This window comes from Mustelus asterias, chromosome 4, assembly GCF_964213995.1.
Source record: "Mustelus asterias chromosome 4, sMusAst1.hap1.1, whole genome shotgun sequence".
Classification (NCBI taxonomy): Eukaryota; Metazoa; Chordata; class Chondrichthyes; order Carcharhiniformes; family Triakidae; genus Mustelus; species Mustelus asterias.
In genome coordinates, this window is record NC_135804.1 from 121,317,632 (window position 1) to 121,337,470 (window position 19,839).

Genomic DNA, 19,839 nt, shown 5'->3' on the forward strand with positions numbered 1-19,839 from the left:
ACTCCATTCCCATTTTGAAGTTTCTGCCTTCATTTTTATGATACTCCGTATTCCTATTAGTATTTAGAGTTAAGTAGCAACCCTTGTCGCAATTTTGAAAGTTGAAATTTGATTGAAATAGGTAAGCGTTTGTTCGCAATTTTGGCCTAAATTTTCCAGTCCCGCCAACCGCAGAAATTGTCACGGGCAGGGTGGAAAATTTGACGGACTAGCAAAAGGTCTGGTGACTTCAGGCCGGGAAGAGGAATTGGAAAATCCCATCCTATAGGTGAGGCACTGAGAAATTAAAAGGCTGTTATTACAGCATACCTAGTTTACATGGGCATTTATCATTACGAGCATTGATATAGGAATTTATAACGGAAAACATTAACAGGATGTGAACTTAAATATGAGTTTTTAATAGATTTACTTGTGTATTTTCGGCAAGGTATTTTTAACATTGATAACCAAGGTACCTCAAATTTCAGGGATCAGAAAGTTTATTTCCATATTGAGAAATTGCAATAGTGGATTTTAAGGAACTTCCATCAGCTAATATGCATTTGTTATTTTTTAAATGAACAACAAGTATTAAATTTGTAATTTCATTTGCATGCAAATAAAGAAGTGTCAACAGCTGATTGAATGGAATTGTGACAACTCTCTGCTTAATATTTTTATATATTCTTTGAAATCCCAACGATTTTATAACCAGTGATCTGGGAAGATGGTCCAGTGTATAGTAAAACTATTCTTTTCAGTTGAAACCAGCTATCCTCGATGAAGGTGTTGTCAACAAATTTTGAAATATTCTCAACTGCACTCAATTTCTCATTAGAATTTGTTGCTGTGCTCAGTTTCAGATCAAAACCTGAAGAGCAGTTTGGATGCTATGGAGAGACAAATTCAGCGCCTTGAAAATGACATCAAGAAGTTTCCCGAAACGAAAGATGGGCATGATAAGTTTGTGGAAAAAATGTCCATATCCTTTTGGAGGCATTACATGTCTCAGATTATAACTTGAAAAGTCTAATATACACTGTGGAATCTTGCCATACTGATCACCAATGGTAGTAATCATTTAGAATAGTCAAAATCTGGTTAAACCATATTAGCACCACCCCTTGCACAGGTCTCCTACAGCTGGTTACAGATCAAAGGTAAACCACCGAGACTCAGCAAAACTGGCAACCAGAAAGATCTTTTCTTATTTTACCTCAAATATTTGCAGCTGGCGGACTTGAGCACAGCAAATTTACACTTGGGGTTGTCATGAGTTGCACAACAGAGGTTGCGATTCATGGCTCAAAAGCTCACTAATCACAATTAAAAAAGCATCCAAAATATTGTGTTTCTCTCCACAGATGCTGCCAGACCTGCTGAGTTTATTCAACATTTCTTGTTTTTATTTTAGATTTCCATCGCAGTATTTTGCTTTTATTAAAGGATCCTGTGGATGACTCAGCAGCAGGTTTGAATACTGGTGCCTCTTTGTGTCAGATTTCAGACAACCTGTGTTCTAAGCTGATGGCCTTTGAAAATCCATCAAGCTAATCTTGGGATTGCTGCCAACTGCATGAGACCCATGCATTCGGAGACAGCAGCACTGGTGTATGACATGAATTGTGGACCTGGAACCATCTATAAATCTATGATGCTGCTGCGGAAGTAAAGAAGTTGTATTTGGTAGTGTATTTTGACCGAAAGAAGTGTTGGTATGAAGGCTTTGAGTGGCAGTAATAAGATACTTTATACTATTGCAATGCAACTGACAGGAAACATGGTCTCTTTCACTCTGTCAGGTACACTCCATAATGTGACAAACACCAGATCCTCTCACCCTGAAAGCATTATAGACTCACAAAAATGTGAGTGCAGTAAGGGAGTGACTGCAAAGCAGTCAATGCAATTCTCCCAACACCTGAAGTTCAGAAGCCACTATTGTGACACTCTGCTTTCCATTTAAGTAATAATTTGACTTTGCTATTTTTTCTGCCAAAATGGACAACTTTACACTTATCCACATTAAACTCCATCTGCCAAAGTTTAGCCCATTCTCCTCGCCTATCTATATCCATCTGTAAAATCTTTATACCCTCTGCCTGCTTTCCCACCAATGTTAGTGTCATCTGCAAATCTTGCTATGTTACATTCTGTCCCTGCTTCAAGATCATTTATATAAATTGTGAACAGTTGAGGTCCGAGGACTGACCCCTGCAGCACCCCACTTGTTACATTTCGCCAGCCAGAGAAAGACCCATTTATCCCGACCCTCTGGCTTTCTGTCAGTCAGCCAGTCCTCAATCCAATCTAGTACTCTCCCCCCAATTCCCTGCGATTTCACCTTCAGTCTTTTATGCGGCACCTAGTCAAATGCCTTCTGAAAGTCTCGATCTGCCACATCCATAGGTTCCTCACTATCCATAATTGTACTTGCATTTACACAGCAACTTTTATAAGCTCAGGACATCCAAAAGTAGTTTGCAACCTCTTTGAAGTACTTTTTAAGTGTAGTCACTTGTAACAAAGAAAATGTACACAGCAGGATCCCATGGCCAGTAACGTGAAAATGACCAAGTGATCTGTTGTGGCAATGATGGATGAAGATTAAATATTGTCAGGACACCAGGGAAAACTCCCCGATTATATTCAAAGTAGTCCCATTACATCTTATACATCCAGCTGAACAAGAAAATAGAGCGTTGGTTTAATGACTGTCCTAAACGACGGCATCTCTGACAGTGCAGCATTCTCTCAGTACTGGCACTGGGATGTCTGCTTAGGTTTTGCTCTCAAGTGTCTAGAGTGGGACTTCAACCCACAACCTTCTATCGAACAGGCAAGTGTGCATGGCTCACAGGGGCAAAGTACCTACCAAATACACAAACGTTTGGCATGAAAAAATGGCGTCAATTCCAAAACATGTATCTTGATCAGTTTGGAATGAAAAGCTTTGGTGTTCCACACAGCCCACCATTAAATCTTGGACTGAAGGAGATACCTCCTAGCCTGAGGCAGTTTGAAATTTCACAATGCAATATACTGCTTCCATTTGGTGGTTAATAACATAATTTATTTCTGAAATGAACGAAATTAGGCTTTGCTATTATTTAGTGAGTTTATGGTATTTATAGGCCAGAATTCTCCCCCCAAAAAATTCTAAGTGTCGAATTCGCGGGGAATCTAGAGCAGTTCATGCTTTTTTTTCAGTGGGAGTTCACACCAGAATCTCCCATACTCTGTGCACTGCAGAAGCCACCAACATGAATATTATTAGATTTCCAGGGAAGGGGCCTATTCCCACCCAAGAGGCTGAAGCCTCCTCCTGCCCCAACCGATCCCAATGCAGAGTGGCAGCGGGACCCCACCAATCGGCCCCTGGGCACTGCCCCGCACGGCCCCATGCCTGATGGGCAGTGCCAAGATGCCCCATGGGCATGAGTACTTTGCCCTAGGTAGTGCCAAGGGGAACAGGTTGGCACTGCCAGGGTGCCCCTGCCCGGGGACACTCTTTCCCACCCCCTCCCCCCCCCCCCCCACAACCCAACCACCTGGGGGGGTCCCGATTGCGGGATCATCCAAATAGTTCCCTGAAAGTGGGGAGCTAGTGTAATCCCTGCTAGAGTGAAACACACTGGCAGGGTGGGAGAGGCTATCGGGCCCAGAGACTTCAGTCCTGGGCCCACTAATTACATTCAAAATAGATTTAAATAAGATTAAAATTACTTAACCTTATCTTCCCGCTGGTTTCCAGCACCGATCTGACGGCGCCAGAAATCCAGCGCTGGGAGGTGTGCTCATAGCAGGAGCGCATGCGCGAAGCCCGCTGTGTGATTCTCCCACCCCGCTGCGCTGGAAAATTAGTGCAACGGGGTGGGAGAATTGCCCCCATAGTCTCCATTAACTTGAGCATGTGACTACAGTACCTTACCCTAGCAGGGGTTCCATCTCCAGCTGGAGGAGGTAAAAGTGGAAAGGAACTGGAGAGAAAGATAAACAGAAGAGTCAGCTAAATGTCATAGAATCTCAACAGTGCAGAAGGAGGCCATTAAAAAATATTCAAGTGAAACGATAACCATTCAGATATTTGGATTTTTTTAAATGCTGATATTATGGACTAAGTGCTGCACTGTTAAAGGTGCCATCTTTCAGGAGAGATGTTAAGTTGAGGCCTCACCCCCATTCCCGTGTGGGTGTGTAATAGTTGACACTATTCAAAGAGCAGGGAAGTTCTCCCTGGTATCCTGGCCAAAATTATCCCTCAACCAACATGATAACAAATTATCTAGTCATTATCTCAGTGGTATTTATGGAACCTCGTTGTGTGTAAGGTGATTTCTGTGTTTCCCGCACTACAGCAATGACTTTGCTTAGAAGTACCTCTGGCTGTAAAGTACTTTGAAACATTCTGAGACCATGAAAGATTTAAGTCGATAGTTCAAAAATGGAGGGTCACGACCCAATCGAGATTGCAGAAACAGCGATGGAGGTCATGCGTGCCTACTCCTCCGGAACTGTGTTCCACACTGGTCCTAACCTGTTTGCCTTTTGGGCCAGGGAACATTTTCTTCTTCTCAGGACTGTTTAAAAATGTTGCCTTTGGGGCCACAGCCACACATCGGCTGGGGTTCTTTGCGCTACCCCTGGCTGGCTGAACTTTGTATGTTTGATGAGGAAAGACACCATGAGTGACTGAGAGTATGTGGGGATTGATATTTGATTTGATTTGATTTATTATTGTCACATGTATTAACATACAGTGAAAAGTATTGTTTCTTGTGCGCTTTCCAAAGCATACAGTTCATAAAGAAGGAAACGAGAGAGTGCAGAATGTAGTGTTACAATCATAGTGAGGCTGTAGAGAAAGATCAACTTAATGCAAGGTAAGTCTATTTAAAAGTCTGATGCAGCAGGGAAGAAGCTGTTCTTGAGTCGGTTGGTACGTGACCTCAGACTTTTTTATCTTTTTCCCGACGGAAGGTGGAAGAGAGAATGTCCGGGGTGCGTGGGGCCCTTAATTATGCTGGCTGCTTTGCCAAGGCAGTGGGAAGTGTAGACAGAGTCAATGGATGGGAGGCTGGTTTGCATGATGGATTGGGCTACATTCATGACTTTTTGTAATTCTTTGCCGTCTTGGGCAGAGCAGGAGCCAGACGAAGCTGTGATACAACCAGAAAGAATGCTTTCTATGGTGCATCTGTAAAAGTTGGTGAGAGTCGTAGCTGACATGCCAAATTTCCTTAGTCTTCTGAGAAAGTAGAGGCGTTGGTGGGCTTTCTTAACTATAGTGTCAGCATGGGGGGACTAGGACAGGTTGTTGGTGATCTGGATACCTAAAACTTGAAGCTCTCGACCCTTTCCACTTCGTCCCCATTGATGTAGATGGGCACGTTCTCCTTTACGCTTCCTGACGTTGATGACAATCTCCTTCATTTTGTTGACATTGAGGGAGAGATTATTGTTGCCGTACCAGTTCACCAGATTCTCTATCTCACTCCTGTACTCTGTCTCATCACTGTTTGAGATCTGACCCACTATGGTGGTATCGTCAGCAAACTTGAAAATTGAATTGGAGGGGAATTTGGCCACACAGTCATAGGTGTATAAGGAGTATAGTAGGGGACTGAGAACACAGCCTTGTGGGGCACTGGTGTTGAGGATGATCGTGGAGGAGGTGTTGTTGCCTATCCTTACTGATTGTGGTCTGTGAGTTAGGAAGTTCAGAATCCAGTGGCAGAGGGAGGTGTTGAGGCCCAGGCCATGGAATTTGGAGATGAATAATGGTGTTGAAGGCTGAGCTGTAGTCAATAAATAAGAGTCTAATATAGAACATAGAACATTACAGCGCAGAACAGGCCCTTCGGCCCACGATGTTGCACCGACCAGTTAAAAAAAAAAACTGTGACCCTCCAACCTAAACCAATTTCTTTTCGTCCATGAACCTATCTACGGATCTCTTAAACGCCCCCAAACTAGGCGCATTTACAACTGATGCTGGCAGGGCATTCCAATCCCTCACCACCCTCTGGGTAAAGAACCTACCCCTGACATCGGTTCTATAACTACCCCCCCTCAATTTAAAGCCATGCCCCCTCGTGCTGGATTTCTCCATCAGAGGAAAAAGGCTATCACTATCCACCCTATCTAAACCTCTAATCATCTTATATGTTTCAATAAGATCCCCTCTTAGCCGCCGCCTTTCCAGCGAAAACAATCCCAAATCCCTCAGCCTCTCCTCATAGGATCTCCCCTCCATACCAGGCAACATCCTGGTAAACCTCCTCTGCACCCTCTCCAAAGCCTCCACATCCTTCCTGTAATGTGGGGACCAGAACTGCACACAGTACTCCAAGTGCGGCCGCACCAGAGTTGTGTACAGTTGCAACATAACGCTACGACTCCTAAATTCAATCCCCCTACCAATAAACGCCAAGACACCATATGCCTTCTTAACAACCTTATCTACTTGATTCCCAACTTTCAGGGATCTATGCACACATACACCTAGATCCCTCTGCTCCTCCACACTATTCAAAGTCCTCCCGTTAGCCCTATACTCAACACATCTGTTATTCCTACCAAAGTGAATTACCTCACACTTCTCCGCATTAAACTCCATCCGCCACCTCTCGGCCCAACTTTGCAACCTGTCTAAGTCTTCCTGCAAACTACGACACCCTTCCTCACTGTCTACCACACCACCGACTTTGGTGTCATCAGCAAATTTGCTAATCCACCCAACTATACCCTCATCCAGATCATTAATAAATATTACAAACAGCAGTGGCCCCAAAACAGATCCCTGAGGTACACCACTTGTAACCGCACTCCATGATGAATATTTACTATCAACCACCACCCTCTGTTTCCTATCCGCTAGCCAATTCCTGATCCAATTTCCTAGATCACCCCCAATCCCATACATCTGCATTTTCTGCAGAAGCCTACCATGGTGAACCTTATCAAACGCCTTACTAAAATCCATATATACCACGTCCACTGCCTTGCCCCCATCCACCTCCTTGGTCACTTTCTCAAAAAACTCAATAAGGTTAGTAAGGCACGACCTACCTGCCACAAAACCATGCTGACTATCACCTATCAATTCATTACTCTCCAAATAACTATAAATCCTATCCCTTATAATTTTTTCCAACATCTTGCCGACAACAGAAGTGAGACTCACCGGTCTATAATTCCCGGGGAAGTCTCTGTTCCCCTTCTTAAACAATGGGACAACATTCGCTAACCTCCAATCTTCTGGTACTATACCAGAGGCCAACGACGACCTGAAGATCAGAGCCAGAGGCTCTGCAATCACTTCTCTTGCCTCCCAGAGAATCCTTGGATAAATCCCATCCGGACCAGGGGATTTATCTATTTTCAGACCCTCCAGAATATCCTGCACATCCTCCTTATCAACTGTAATACTGTCTATTCTACTCCCCTGCAACCCAGTGTCCTCCTCAGCTATATTCATGTCCCCTTGCGTGAACACCGAAGAGAAATATTGGTTCAATGCTTCACCAATCTCCTCCGGTTCCACACATAACTTCCCTCTGCCATCTATAACTGGCCCTAAACTTGCCCTAACCAACCTTCTGTTCTTGACATACCTATAGAACGCCTTAGGATTCTCTTTAACCCTATCCGCCAAAGTCTTCTCATGTCCCCTTTTAGCCCTTCTAAGCTCGCTCTTCAACTCCCTCTTAGCCAATCTAAAGCTTTCTAGTGCACTACCCGAGTGCTCACGTCTCATCCGAACATAAGCCTCCTTTTTCTTTTTAACCAACAAAGAAACTTTTTTGGTGCACCACGGTTCCCTAGCCCTACCAATTCCTCCTTGCCTGACAGGGACATACCTATCACAGACTCGCAGTAGCTGCTCCTTGAAAAAACTCCACATGTCGGACGTTCCCAGTCCCTGTAATCTCCTAGTCCAACCTATGTTTCCTAATTCTCTCCTAATAGCCTCATAATTACCCTTCCCCCAGCTAAAACCACTGGCCCGAGGTTCATGCCTATCCCTTTCCATCACTAAGGTGAACGTAACCGAATTGTGGTCACTATCACCAAAATGCACACCAACTTCCAAGTCTAGCACCTGGTCTGGCTCATTTCCCAGCACCAGATCCAATATAGCCTCACCTCTAGTTGGCCTGTCTACATACTGAGTCAAAAAAACCTTCCTGCACGCTTTGAACAAAAACTGACCCCTCTAACGAGCTAGAGCTATAACAATTCCAGTCAATATTAGTCAAGTTAAAATCCCCCATAACAATTGCCCTATTACTTTCACTCCTAAGCAGGATTGACTCCGCAATCCTTTCCTCAACCTCTCTAGAACTTTTAGGAGGTCTATAAAAGACTCCCAACAGGGTGACCTCTCCTCTCCTATTTCTAATCTCCGCCCATACTACCTCAACAGATAAGTCCTCATCAAACCTCCTCTCTGACACTGTGATACAATCTCTGACCAATAATGCTACCCCTCCCCCTCTTCTACCTCCTTCCCTACTTCGACTAAAACATTTGAACCCCGGGACCTGCAGCATCCATTCCTGCCCCTGCTTTATCCATGTCTCTGAAATAGCCACAACATCGAAGTCCCAGGTACTGATCCACGCTGCAAGTTCACCCACTTTATTGCGAATACTCCTGGCATTGAAGTATACACATTTCAAACCCTGCTCCACCCCACCTCTGCAATGCCGTGCATTGCAGTCCCCATCCATGCATCCCTCACTTTCAGCCCCACTACTCAGGATCCCTCCCCCCCCCCGAATCAGTTTAAACCTCCCTGCATGGCCTTAGCAAATTTACCCCCCAGGATATTGGTCCCCTTCTGATTAAGGTGTAGACCATCCTTCTCATAGAGGTCACACCTTCCCCAGTACGAGCCCCAATTGCTTAAGTACCTGAACCCCTCCCTCCTGCACCATCCCCTCAGCCATGAATTCAAACCTTCCCTCTCCCTATTCCTCTCTAAACTATCCCGTGGTACAGGCAAGAGTCCAGAGATAACCACTCTGTCAGTCTTGGCCTTTAGTTTCCACCCCAACTCCATAAATCCCTGCCTAATATCCCCTTCCCCTATCCTCCCTATGTCGTGTGTCCCCACATGTACAATAACTTGTGGTTTATCTCCCTCCCCCCTAAGAGTCCTGAATACCCTGTCAGACACATCCCGGACCCCAGCCCCTGGTAGGCAACACACCAACCCTGAGTCCCTACCTTTAGTTCCGACCCTCCTATCTGTCCCCTTAATTGTGGAGTCCCCAATCACAAGGCCCAGTCTTTTACAGTCCCTAACCACCTGAGCTTTCTCACTCGGCTCACCCCCAGAGATCTGCTCTCTATGCTCAGTTGATTCCTCCTCAACTGTAGCCTCCAGCACCGAAAACCTATTATGGAGGGGAACCGCCCCAGGGGATTGTCTTCCCGATTGCTTCTTACCCCTCCTCCTGGCATTGACCCAAGCCTCATTTCTAGGAGTTACTATTTCTCTATAACTCCTATCAACTTCCACCTCCGCCTCCCGAATTATGCGGAGTTCCTCTAACTCCCCCTCCATCTCCTTTACACGCTCCTCCAGAAGCTGCAATCTAATGCACTTCTTACAACTAAAATCTCCTGAAACACTACTGGATTTCCTCACCACATACATCCCACAGGAGATGCAGCATACTGCCTGAACTGCCATCCCTGAAGCCATTACCAGCAAGAAAAAAAGAAAACAAAAAACTTCCCCACACTTATAATTAGGTTAGAGGAGGATGGAAGGGTGGGATCCTCTACCAGTGTAGAGGATCGGGTATCTCCTCTGCACCAATTTATAGGGCTAGGGGCCCGAGAGAAAAAAAAACTACAGCTACCGGCAGGCTTCACGATGCGGCCTTCCGGTTTCCGTTAATTACAAAAAACCTCCCGAAAATTAGACAAAAAAAACCCCAGAATTTACTCACAGTCCGCGCTCTCTCTCTCACCGCTCACAGTCTCCACCCCGCAGGTCCGCTCCCAGAGGAACATATAGGTGTCCTTGTTATCTAGGTGTTCCAGGGTTGAGTGCAGGGCCAGGGGGATGGCGTCTGCTGTGGACCTGTTGCGGTGATAGGCAAACTGTAGTGGATCCAGGTAGTCCGGGAGCCTGGAATTGATTTGTGCCATGACTAGCCTTTCGAAGCACTTCATAATGATGGATGTCAGAGCCACCAGCCAATAGTCATTAAGGCACGCTGCTTGGTTTTCTTCGGTACCGGGATGATGACCGTCTTCTTGAAGCAGTTAGGGACCTCAGATTGTTGTAAACTGTAAATTGGGTGTGGGAGAGGGGATGATTACATTGGGGGTGTGTGTGTATGGCAGCAAGAGGGCCTGATTACACTTCCTTAAGAGAGGGGCTGATTATAGTGCTCATATGGTGGGGAGATGGACTGACTATAATTTGTCTGCAGGAGGTGGATGAGAGAGGAGCTGATTACATGTGTGTGAGAGTTCACTGAGTCTTGTCACTGGGGAACATGGACAACTTAGCTAAAACATCAGTGGCCAATAACTGTGGCATGGTAGGTTCCATCCTATTTAGAAGCACTTCAGTTTCCTCAGGTTGAAAGGAACATATTTCCCCTTCAGGTAGTTACTTACTTGTGAATTGAATCAAATTTAATGCAAAACTGCACTGTGTGTAGCAGAATCCATCGTGAAACTGCGTAGATTTTATTTGACCCCTGGAAATGTACATGTGTGGACTGATTCAGGCCCAACTGTGATATGCTCCCAGTTAGCTGGCCAACCAGCACTTGTTGCCAATACTTAATAAATGCTGAGGAATGAGGGACATGGAAGTGTATTCTCAATTGAGAATCCTGGAATCTTGAAATTTCACTTAAAACTTAAATGTGCTCTGCAAAATTTAGCTATTGCTTTTATTTTGAAATAAATTTAATTCCAGTCTATCTTTTGATGACTTCCACGTGAACTTCAAGGCTGCATTTTCATAAATTGATACAAGCTGGAAGTTGAACCGTGACTATACATGTGAGAACATGAACTCAACTGCAGCACATGTGCTGAAAATCAATTTAAATTATTATGACTGGAGAACCTTTTATCACAATGTTCACGTACTAAAATCTCAATAAGTCCTCAGGACAGCATGTGAATTATGGTACAGAGACATTCAGTCCCAGGTACAAACAGCTCAGCTTTGTATTTTAATAATTTCCGATAGAATTGTTTGGGTTTTGATGGCACAAATATGATATTGTTGTGGAATTGCAAGCCGAGTGATCCAAACATGTATTAGAACAGCATCGCTGTTTGAAAAACAGGAGATGTTGGAGGATAAATTATTCTCAGCAGAGAGAGCAGCAGGGTACATTGCTATGTGAATCTGATCATTAAAGCTACCATTCCCCTGCATACCCATAAATAGAGGTTATCCAGCATTTTAGACGCATATATTCCTTGTGTGACTAAAGTAAGAATATCACTATATGACACCCGAAGGCATGTCATGGTATAAAACTGACTATTCTCTTCAGATAAATTGCAGCACAGAAATGGTGGAACTCAGTTTCTATATGTGGCCAACACTGTAAATCAGATTATTGATTGGACAACATATTTAATGGAAACAAATTTATTGCTCTCTTTATTGCAGGCTTTTTACGGCATTAGATCACTGCAAGATAATTCAGTCTTCTTCACTTGAAAGTTATGAAGTTGTCGTTTGTCTTTCTCAAAACGTGTATGAAATACTGTACTCTGTACCGTAGGGCAATGTTTTGTTTAAATAGATATTTTTTATTTATATGGGTAGATTTTAACTATCAGTTGTACCTGCGAGTCTGCTGGCTAACAAATTATGCATACTGTTTGGAATTTGAGTTGTTATTTATCCCACAATTTGTTGCCTTTTGCCTCTTATTCCAATGAATTGTCACATTTAATTCAGTTAGAAGAGAGGTTATATAGTGGAGTAAACGTCAGGAAATAATTACATTCATCTTTTGACATTTTACATTTTTCTTCAGTATGCATTTGTCATACTTCTAGAATCAAGGTTCTAAAACTACCATAAAATATTTTCGACCATTGTCAAAGATCAGCATCCATGTTGATTGTGAATGCTTTATTTTAAAATCTTTTTAAAATACTACTTTTGATTATGGTTCAGCGAATACAGAAAACGATCTCCCAAAAAACTTCTAATTGGAGCCACCAGCTGTTCTAGTTCCTTTGCAAGGAGAGAAATTGATAGCTTATCCGGATGGACTTTTTAAAATTAGTTTCAAAACAAGTGTAGGGCTGAACAACCAATTTCCCTGATTTAGGTATGGATGCTTTAGGTATGTGTTAGGTTGTACTATATTGCTATTGTTGAGGAAAATCAGTAAAAAAAAAAAACACCATTCAAATGCAGCAAGGTAGTCAAATTTATTAGTTGGTTTTAACATTGTGGCATCTAGTCAAGGTAAAATTTAATTATCAGATTTTGATTTTGTTTTAGCAGTTTTGCCCAAATGCGTTTATAATCCGTGAGCCCGACATTCATTAATGTTTTTATGAAAAATTCAAATTTAGTTTTTTTTCTGGCATTTTCGGGTGTTTTGGAGTGTGATTTAAAGCTTGTGCATACTATATGCCTTGCATGCCTTTGTTTCTTTGTGCCTGAATAGATTTGCAGACAACAAACTCAGTTGTGTATTGATGTCAACTGTTTAGTGTCCTTTCTGTATGCCATAATCGAAGCGATTAAGATACAGTTTCTTCCCTGATACATGCCACATGAAGACTGTTTTACGCTAAGTATTTGTCAGATGATTATATTTCAACCTGACTCAGTTTCCATATTTTCAAGGCTGGGGAATGTGGATATAAAATGTACATATTTGCTAATACATAGCTGGTCTACAGCCTAAATCTCAGTTGGATTGCAACTGTGTGTCACAAATGATTGATGGTGCATATTATTTGGTTATTTGTATACCAAAGAGCCCATTAAAAAACATGAAATAAATTGGGAAAAACTCCATGCTGTGGAAATCTGATATAAAATCAGAAGACACTGGACTACGCAGCAGGTCAGTTAGTATCTGTAGAGATAAGACAAGTTATAATGTTTTGAACATGTTAACTTCCAACAAAACTGACAGAAAGAACAGATAAAACATGACAGCTGGCCTTTCTCATTACAGTTATCAACTACTGTGTCACATTTCTGCATTTCATTTCATTAAAAGAGAAATATTGTTTATGTTGTGCACTGATAAACTCATTGACATTTACTTGAATGGGGCTTCTTGTTAGGTTTGGTTGTAGAGTTAATTTTTTAAAATCATTGCGCTTAATCCTAATGAGTGGAAGAACAATGTTGGTAGGTTTAACATTCTAATTGGCACATACTGTGACACTACTGAGTATGGTTGTCTGGATCTTCATTTTTTGGGTTAAAGCATTTGGAAGTCTAATTTGTAGCTGGTTCCAACCTGAGTAAACAGGGCTGCAAATGTTAGATTGTTCAGAGAGATTGCATAAACTAGGCTCTTTTTCCCCAGAATTTAGAAAGTTATAGGTGATTTGATTGAGGCTTTAGTATATTGAAGCTAATAGGTTGGGTCAACAAAGAGAAGCATTTTCAGCGAGTGGGGAGTCTAGAATCAGAGCATGTAATTTTAAAATTAGAGACATGCATTAAGGAAAGAGGTCGTGAAATACCTCTTCGTGCGATGGGAATAGAAATGTGGCACTCCCACACAAAGGCAATACATGCTACCTCAATCAATCATTTTAAATTTGAGATTCTTAGATTTCTGCTGGAAAGGGATGTGAAAGGAAATGGAGCCAAGTGGATAGAATTAAGATATAGATCACCCATCGTCTCGAACAACGCAACAGTTTGAGACACTAAATGGCTTGTTTCAGTGTTCTGTGCCAGGTAGCAGATACAGATGTTTCTGAGAATTTGAGCAAATTAAGATTTAACCTAATATTTTATAAAATCTATTTGTTTTGAATAACAGTGTCAACACAGTGGGTGATATTTAATAGAAGCAACAAGAAGCTTGTCAACTGCCAATCAGGCACTGTACTGGGCAATGACAGACCTTGCCCTTGATCAAGGACCCTGGGGATAGAAATCCTACTCTCTTATAGCTCTTGGCCAGCAGCTTTTCACTGCTCGGCAGTGCCATCAGAGAGGAGGTGATTGCCGGCTGCTGCCATAACGATACCCATTCGAAGCCCAGGATCATCGATGGACCCAGGCAGACAAGAGTGACAACAAGGTGGTAGCTGCAGAGGGAGGTCAGCAGCAAGGGCCAGGAGTTAGCACCCAGTGGATCCTCCCTTTCATATGCTGGGTCCCTTGATTCGGCACTGAGTGCCTTTGAAAAATGGACCCAACTAACCACTGATGGCCGAAGACAAGCCCGACAGGATTTACTTTTCAGCTATCCTGCGTGGTGAATCTCCCAACTGCTGCTGGGTGAATACAATTGTGGTGGGTTTAGAATCTTGGTTGGTAGTGGGGCAGGAAGGCAGTGAATGGGTTTTCCCACCTTACATTTGATCAAGGCAGAAGCATAAAATTGGCACATTCCCTACCAAAATAAATGGCTCCCCACCACCAAATTTACTACTGAAAAACATTAAATTTAGCCTGGTAACTTGTTTTCATGCCATTTAAATGCTTTTGCCATGAAGAGCAATTTATATCTTACTATGTTATTATTTATACTTTCCTTACACTCAATCTCCTTGCTACTTTGACAGGCACAACAATAACAAGAGCTTGTACTTGTATAGCACCTTTACTGTAATAAAATGTCCTGATGCACTTCAAAGCAGCAGTGTAAAACTAAATTTGACACCAAGCTACGTCGAGGTATTCGGGCAGATGTTGAAAATATTGATCAAAGAATTGGGTTTGATGGAACCTCTGAAAGGAGGGATGAGAGGTAGAAAAAAAGCGCAAGGGCAATTCCAAAGCTTAACATCACATGTAAAGAGTGTTTCCTCAAAGTGGTTCGTGAGCTAACAATTTGTGTGTCTGTATATGTAGCCTCTTTTAATTTGCAATTCATTCAATTTAGCAATAGCCAGCAGCAAAACTTTGGTCTTAAAAAAAAATGTTTGTGACAAAAATATTGCTGCAACTTAATTAGGAAAAATAATAAAGTTACTAACTGAATACATACAGAGATTAAATGTAGATAGGGATTAAGGTGAAATTCCTCTCAGCCCTTTAAGATGATACAGGCCTGTAGCTTGCAGTTGAAGTGTTGGCTGTCTGCAGTGAAGGGTTAAAATTGAAGAGCTGTCTGTGTTCAGCTGCTGCAATGGCATTTGTAGTCGAATGCTCAATGGGTGTCGTTATAGGTGGACTTAGCAGGTCTTGGTGAGAGAGAAAATGTTTCTTGTTCCTCTCTAGCTCTGCAGTTAAAGCACTTGCAAATTGCCTGGATACTTTTGACAGGAAGCAGGTGATTTCTGAATATTTTCTGCTTTGCCCTCCATTGGCCAAGAACCCATTGAGATGATACCACTCAAAATTCTTCCCGAGAGTTCTACATAAATGGCTTTTGCAGCCTCTCTTTATCAGAACCAAAGCAAAATAGCTGCTACATAAATTTCAATGAGCCATTGTTCCACCAGGCAAATAAATTACTCTGGTGTTCTTTGAAGTATCATCCTGTCTCCTGCTCTCTGAGAAGCTAAGGAATCTTCACACCTTTAGAAGATTCAATGGACAGCTCAGGAAGAATCTTGCATTGTAATGACTCTGTGATAAATTCAAAAGAGAGACTTCACAGTTCTGAACAAGCACAGAAAGGTCCTCCATTTGGAAAATATTTTAAAATTAATTTAAAGGTTTGAAAGCAAAACTGTACCTTTAAACAGTTGTCATTAAAACTATCATTTCACAATTACATATTTGTAACATTAGGAACTTGGATGCTGAAGACACAAACACCTGTGGCTGAGCGATTTAAAATCAAAAATGCTCAAGAGACCAGCTTTATACGAGTGCAAATATCTCGGCGATATACAGAGGTAGGTAGTCATTTGAAAACACGGATGAGAATTTTGAAATTGATGCATTACTTAATAATGAGCCTATGTAGGTTAGCAAGCATAAGGATGATGGATTAAAGGGACTTGGTGGAAGTTGGGACGTAAACGGCAGAAGATTGAATGACATCAGGTTTACAGTGAGTGGAATGTGGGAGGCCAGTACATTAGTATTTTTTTAAAGAATGTGCTCAAAATTCAGATGGAGCAACAATACAAAAATGATTTTAGAGGTGTTTCAAAGCAGCCTTGGGTGACTCACTTTCAGATTATTTTTTCCTTTTATTGTGAAGTTAGTGTTTGGAAAATTATTTTTAAAGCTGTAAAATGCTAAAGAGTTGGAAAATTTCATGGTTCTGTTAGAAAAGGTAGTTTTATTTCTGTATTGAAGAGAAGCAGGTGCAAGCAGTACACATAGAATCATAGAAACCCTACAGTGCAGAAAGAGGCCATTCAGAACTGTGAAGTCTCTCTCTCGAATTTATCACAGAGTTATTACAATGCAAGATTCTTCCTGAGCTGTCCATTGAATCTTCTAAAGATGTGAAGATTCCTTAGCTTCTCAGAGAGTAGGAGACAGGATGATACTTCAAAGAATACCAGAGTCTGCACCGACCACAATCCCACCCAGGCCCTATCCCCATATCCCCACATATTTACCCACTAATCCCTCTAACCTACGTATCCCGGGACACTAAGGGGCAATTTAGCATGGCCAATTAACCTAACCCGCACATCTTTGGACTGTGGGAGGAAACCGGAGCTGTCGGAGGAAACCCACGCAGACACGGGAAGAATGTGCAAATTCAGACTCAGAATGTACACAGACTGAAACATTATATCACAAGCTTAGGCAGTAATGCTGCCAAGACAACAGGTTGTTTTTGAATTTTAACCAATCAGTTTAAACTAGGCATTTGAATAGCAGCAGCCTTTCAGATTTTGTATTTTATGTTATTCTTACCTCTACAGGATGCCACTTACGATGGTTCACCCAAATCCCCATTCATGTAAGAACAAACCTGTGTCACTCTGCCTTGTAACTCAACCGAACTGGGACACAATTCTTAAATACACAGTCAGTGTTTGTTTAGTTTTTGCACCGACTGCTACATTTTGTCCTGTATTTGTTTTTAACAAGTGTTGTCTGTGTTAAAATATCACATGTAAAGTGAAATGTAAGATTAGGTTAGTTCTTTTTCCAACACCCATATCATCCAGTGATGTGTTTGGTAAGTAGCACTTTATATTTCTATATTAATCTGTTGAACAGCTTGTATTATCTTTATCTGAATTTGAAAAGCCGATTAATTCACCCCAGTATCTTTTTTTCTTTCAAGAATCCAATTCCCTCTTTTCTCCTTAAAAACCTCTGCCGTGGTTGCTCTTGCATTTCGCAGCTTCCCGAGTGGCCTGGAAAGAATTAATATCATGAAAACATGTTTAAAATATTTACAAAACCCTTGCTGCTTTCTGCTTTACTCCTTTCTTTCTGTGCTTGCTGCATGCTTTACAGTGAGTGAGTCTTCTCACCCAAATCTTTTCTCTGATTTTGTTAGCTATTTTTATTTGTTCAATTTTGTTGGTTGGTCCATGTACAACTGGTGTCTCTTGAATCTAAAATTACCTCTGTTATTCCCTGCTCATTTAGGTACTTTCCAAGGTTTGCCAGTCCATTTTTTTTATTTTTTAATGTTTTATATCAATTAAAATTTCCTGGACAGTTAAATATCCCAACCTTTTCACAGTGAAAACGCTAACTTTGTTCCTATTTTGAGTTTGTTGGTAAAAATGCAGTGATCCAAGCTGATTCTGTATTCTTTACAGATTCCAGCTCTAATGATTTAGTCTGTAACTTACACAAGGTCATTGTTTCTATCTTCTTGTTAAATTTGTGAATGTTTATTTTTTTTTATTCTGACGAGCCTCCCCCATTAACTTCAATGCTGAATCAATTTTTATCATTGTCTTTGATTGATGTCTCTATCACATTCCTTGATTATCAAATCACAGACATAGCTTTCATTCGCTATCCTGGCACTGATACTGACTTGTAATATTCTACTCACCATCCTCGCCCTTCTAAGAATCTAATTAAATTGCTCAGGGAATAGATTCTTTTTCTTCATTCCTAACAAGGTATATTAGGAGCTAATACAACCATAATAAGACGCTATCTTTTCCTAACTTGAACTTTATGCCTGTTGTAGGGAATTTTCTTTTGTTGCCACTTGACTATAGGGCATCTGCACAATTGACTTTAATTGCATTTCTGTTTCCCCAGAGCAGATGGTTTTAAAATGGTCTTGCAATAGTACTTCGTTCTGGGATTTATTTTGGGTTTCATGAATTTCTAATCAGTTGACTTGGTTTGTTCTCCAATCCTGCTGTGGTCCAGTTTCTCCAAAATGGACTGCTTATGATCTATATAGTTATCTATAATAGCTAAGGCAATGTTTATTGAAGTTTAAGCCTCATATAAAGTATAAGTATATAACATGCACTCCGTGTAGGTGTAACACTTAATTCCTGTTTTTTTTTCCTGTCATGCCTATTTTCATTGCACCTACCTTTCACATTTTTCTGTCCCTTGAAGTTAACAGCTTTGATTTTTCTCGCAATTTTCCAAACTTGATTTCTGTAGTAGGTGACCTTGTTGCATATTCACTTCTGTGACATCCCCAGTTCTATTTTCAAAATAAGTTTTATTTGTTAAAACTGTAAGACTGGGGTTGGTATCAGTTGGAAGGGACAATTAGTATCCTACCTGCTACCAGAAGCCAGCTTACAGTCTTCAAGAACTGTGCTGCTAAAATCCTAACTGCAGATTTAAGAGCACTTCAAGAACTTGAAGCCAGTTTCCCATGGGAGCATGATTGCCCAAGAGGGTTACCTAATTGTGAGCTCTGTAATTCTAATTTTTAATTACTATGGGGGGGGGGGCAATCGTGAGCCCAAGCTCGACGTTTGTGGGAATGATGGTGGGGAGTTCAAGATTCGGCGAAAACCCAGAAGTCCTGGATCTCGCCAGTGATGTATTCAGTGGGCAAGAACCTGATTTACATACATTTTAATATATTTAAACATAATTAAACACCCCCCCGCCAGATATTGAACCCGCCGTATATTCAAACATGAAGTCATATCGGCACAGTTTACAAAAGGTTTCCCCCAATGTGAACCTGTCCAGCAGATCCCCCTAGGGGTTTAAAGGTGAGTATAGCCCCTGGGGGAGAGGGTCATGGCCAAGCAGTGCTTTGGCAATGGCCCCTGGCACTGCCCCTTGGCACTGCCTGGCACCATAAAAACATGGCAATGCTAACCTGTCATGATGTGGAGATGCCAGCGTTGGACTGGGGTAAACATAGTAAGAAGTCTCACAACACCAGGTTAAAGTCCAACAGGTTTATTTGGTAGCAAAAGCCACTAGCTTTCAGAGCGCTCGCTGCTTCTTCGTCTCACCTGACAAAGGAGCAGCGAGCGCTCCGAAAGCGAGTGGCTTTTGCTACCAAATAAACCTGTTGGACTTTAACCTGGTGTTGTGAGACTTCTTACTGTGCCAGGGCAGTGCAAGGGGCGGACCCCAGTGGGAACTCCGTGGCAGAGTGTGAGGGTGAGGGGAGATCCATTCATTTGTGTGGTTCTTTCTGTTCACAGCAATTCTTAATTGCCTCCTTCTGCACTGAAGGGATTCTAATTCACAATTCATGCCAATATATTATCCCCATCCCATGAGCCTTAATTTTGCCTAATAATCTCTTTTGTGGCTCATTATTAAATGAT

At 41.9% G+C, this 19,839-nt stretch overlaps 1 protein-coding gene across 5 annotated transcripts in view; it reads left to right on the top strand.

Moving 5' to 3' along the window:
• diaph2 (diaphanous-related formin 2) overlaps positions 1-19,839 on the top strand; it is an 852,337-nt gene that overhangs the window by 623,171 nt on the left and 209,327 nt on the right. For all 5 annotated transcript variants that reach the window (XM_078211680.1, XM_078211681.1, XM_078211683.1 and 2 more), the window contains one exon: positions 840-963. In XM_078211680.1, the coding sequence (XP_078067806.1) occupies positions 840-963 (124 nt within the window). The remainder of the gene's footprint in view (positions 1-839; positions 964-19,839) is intronic.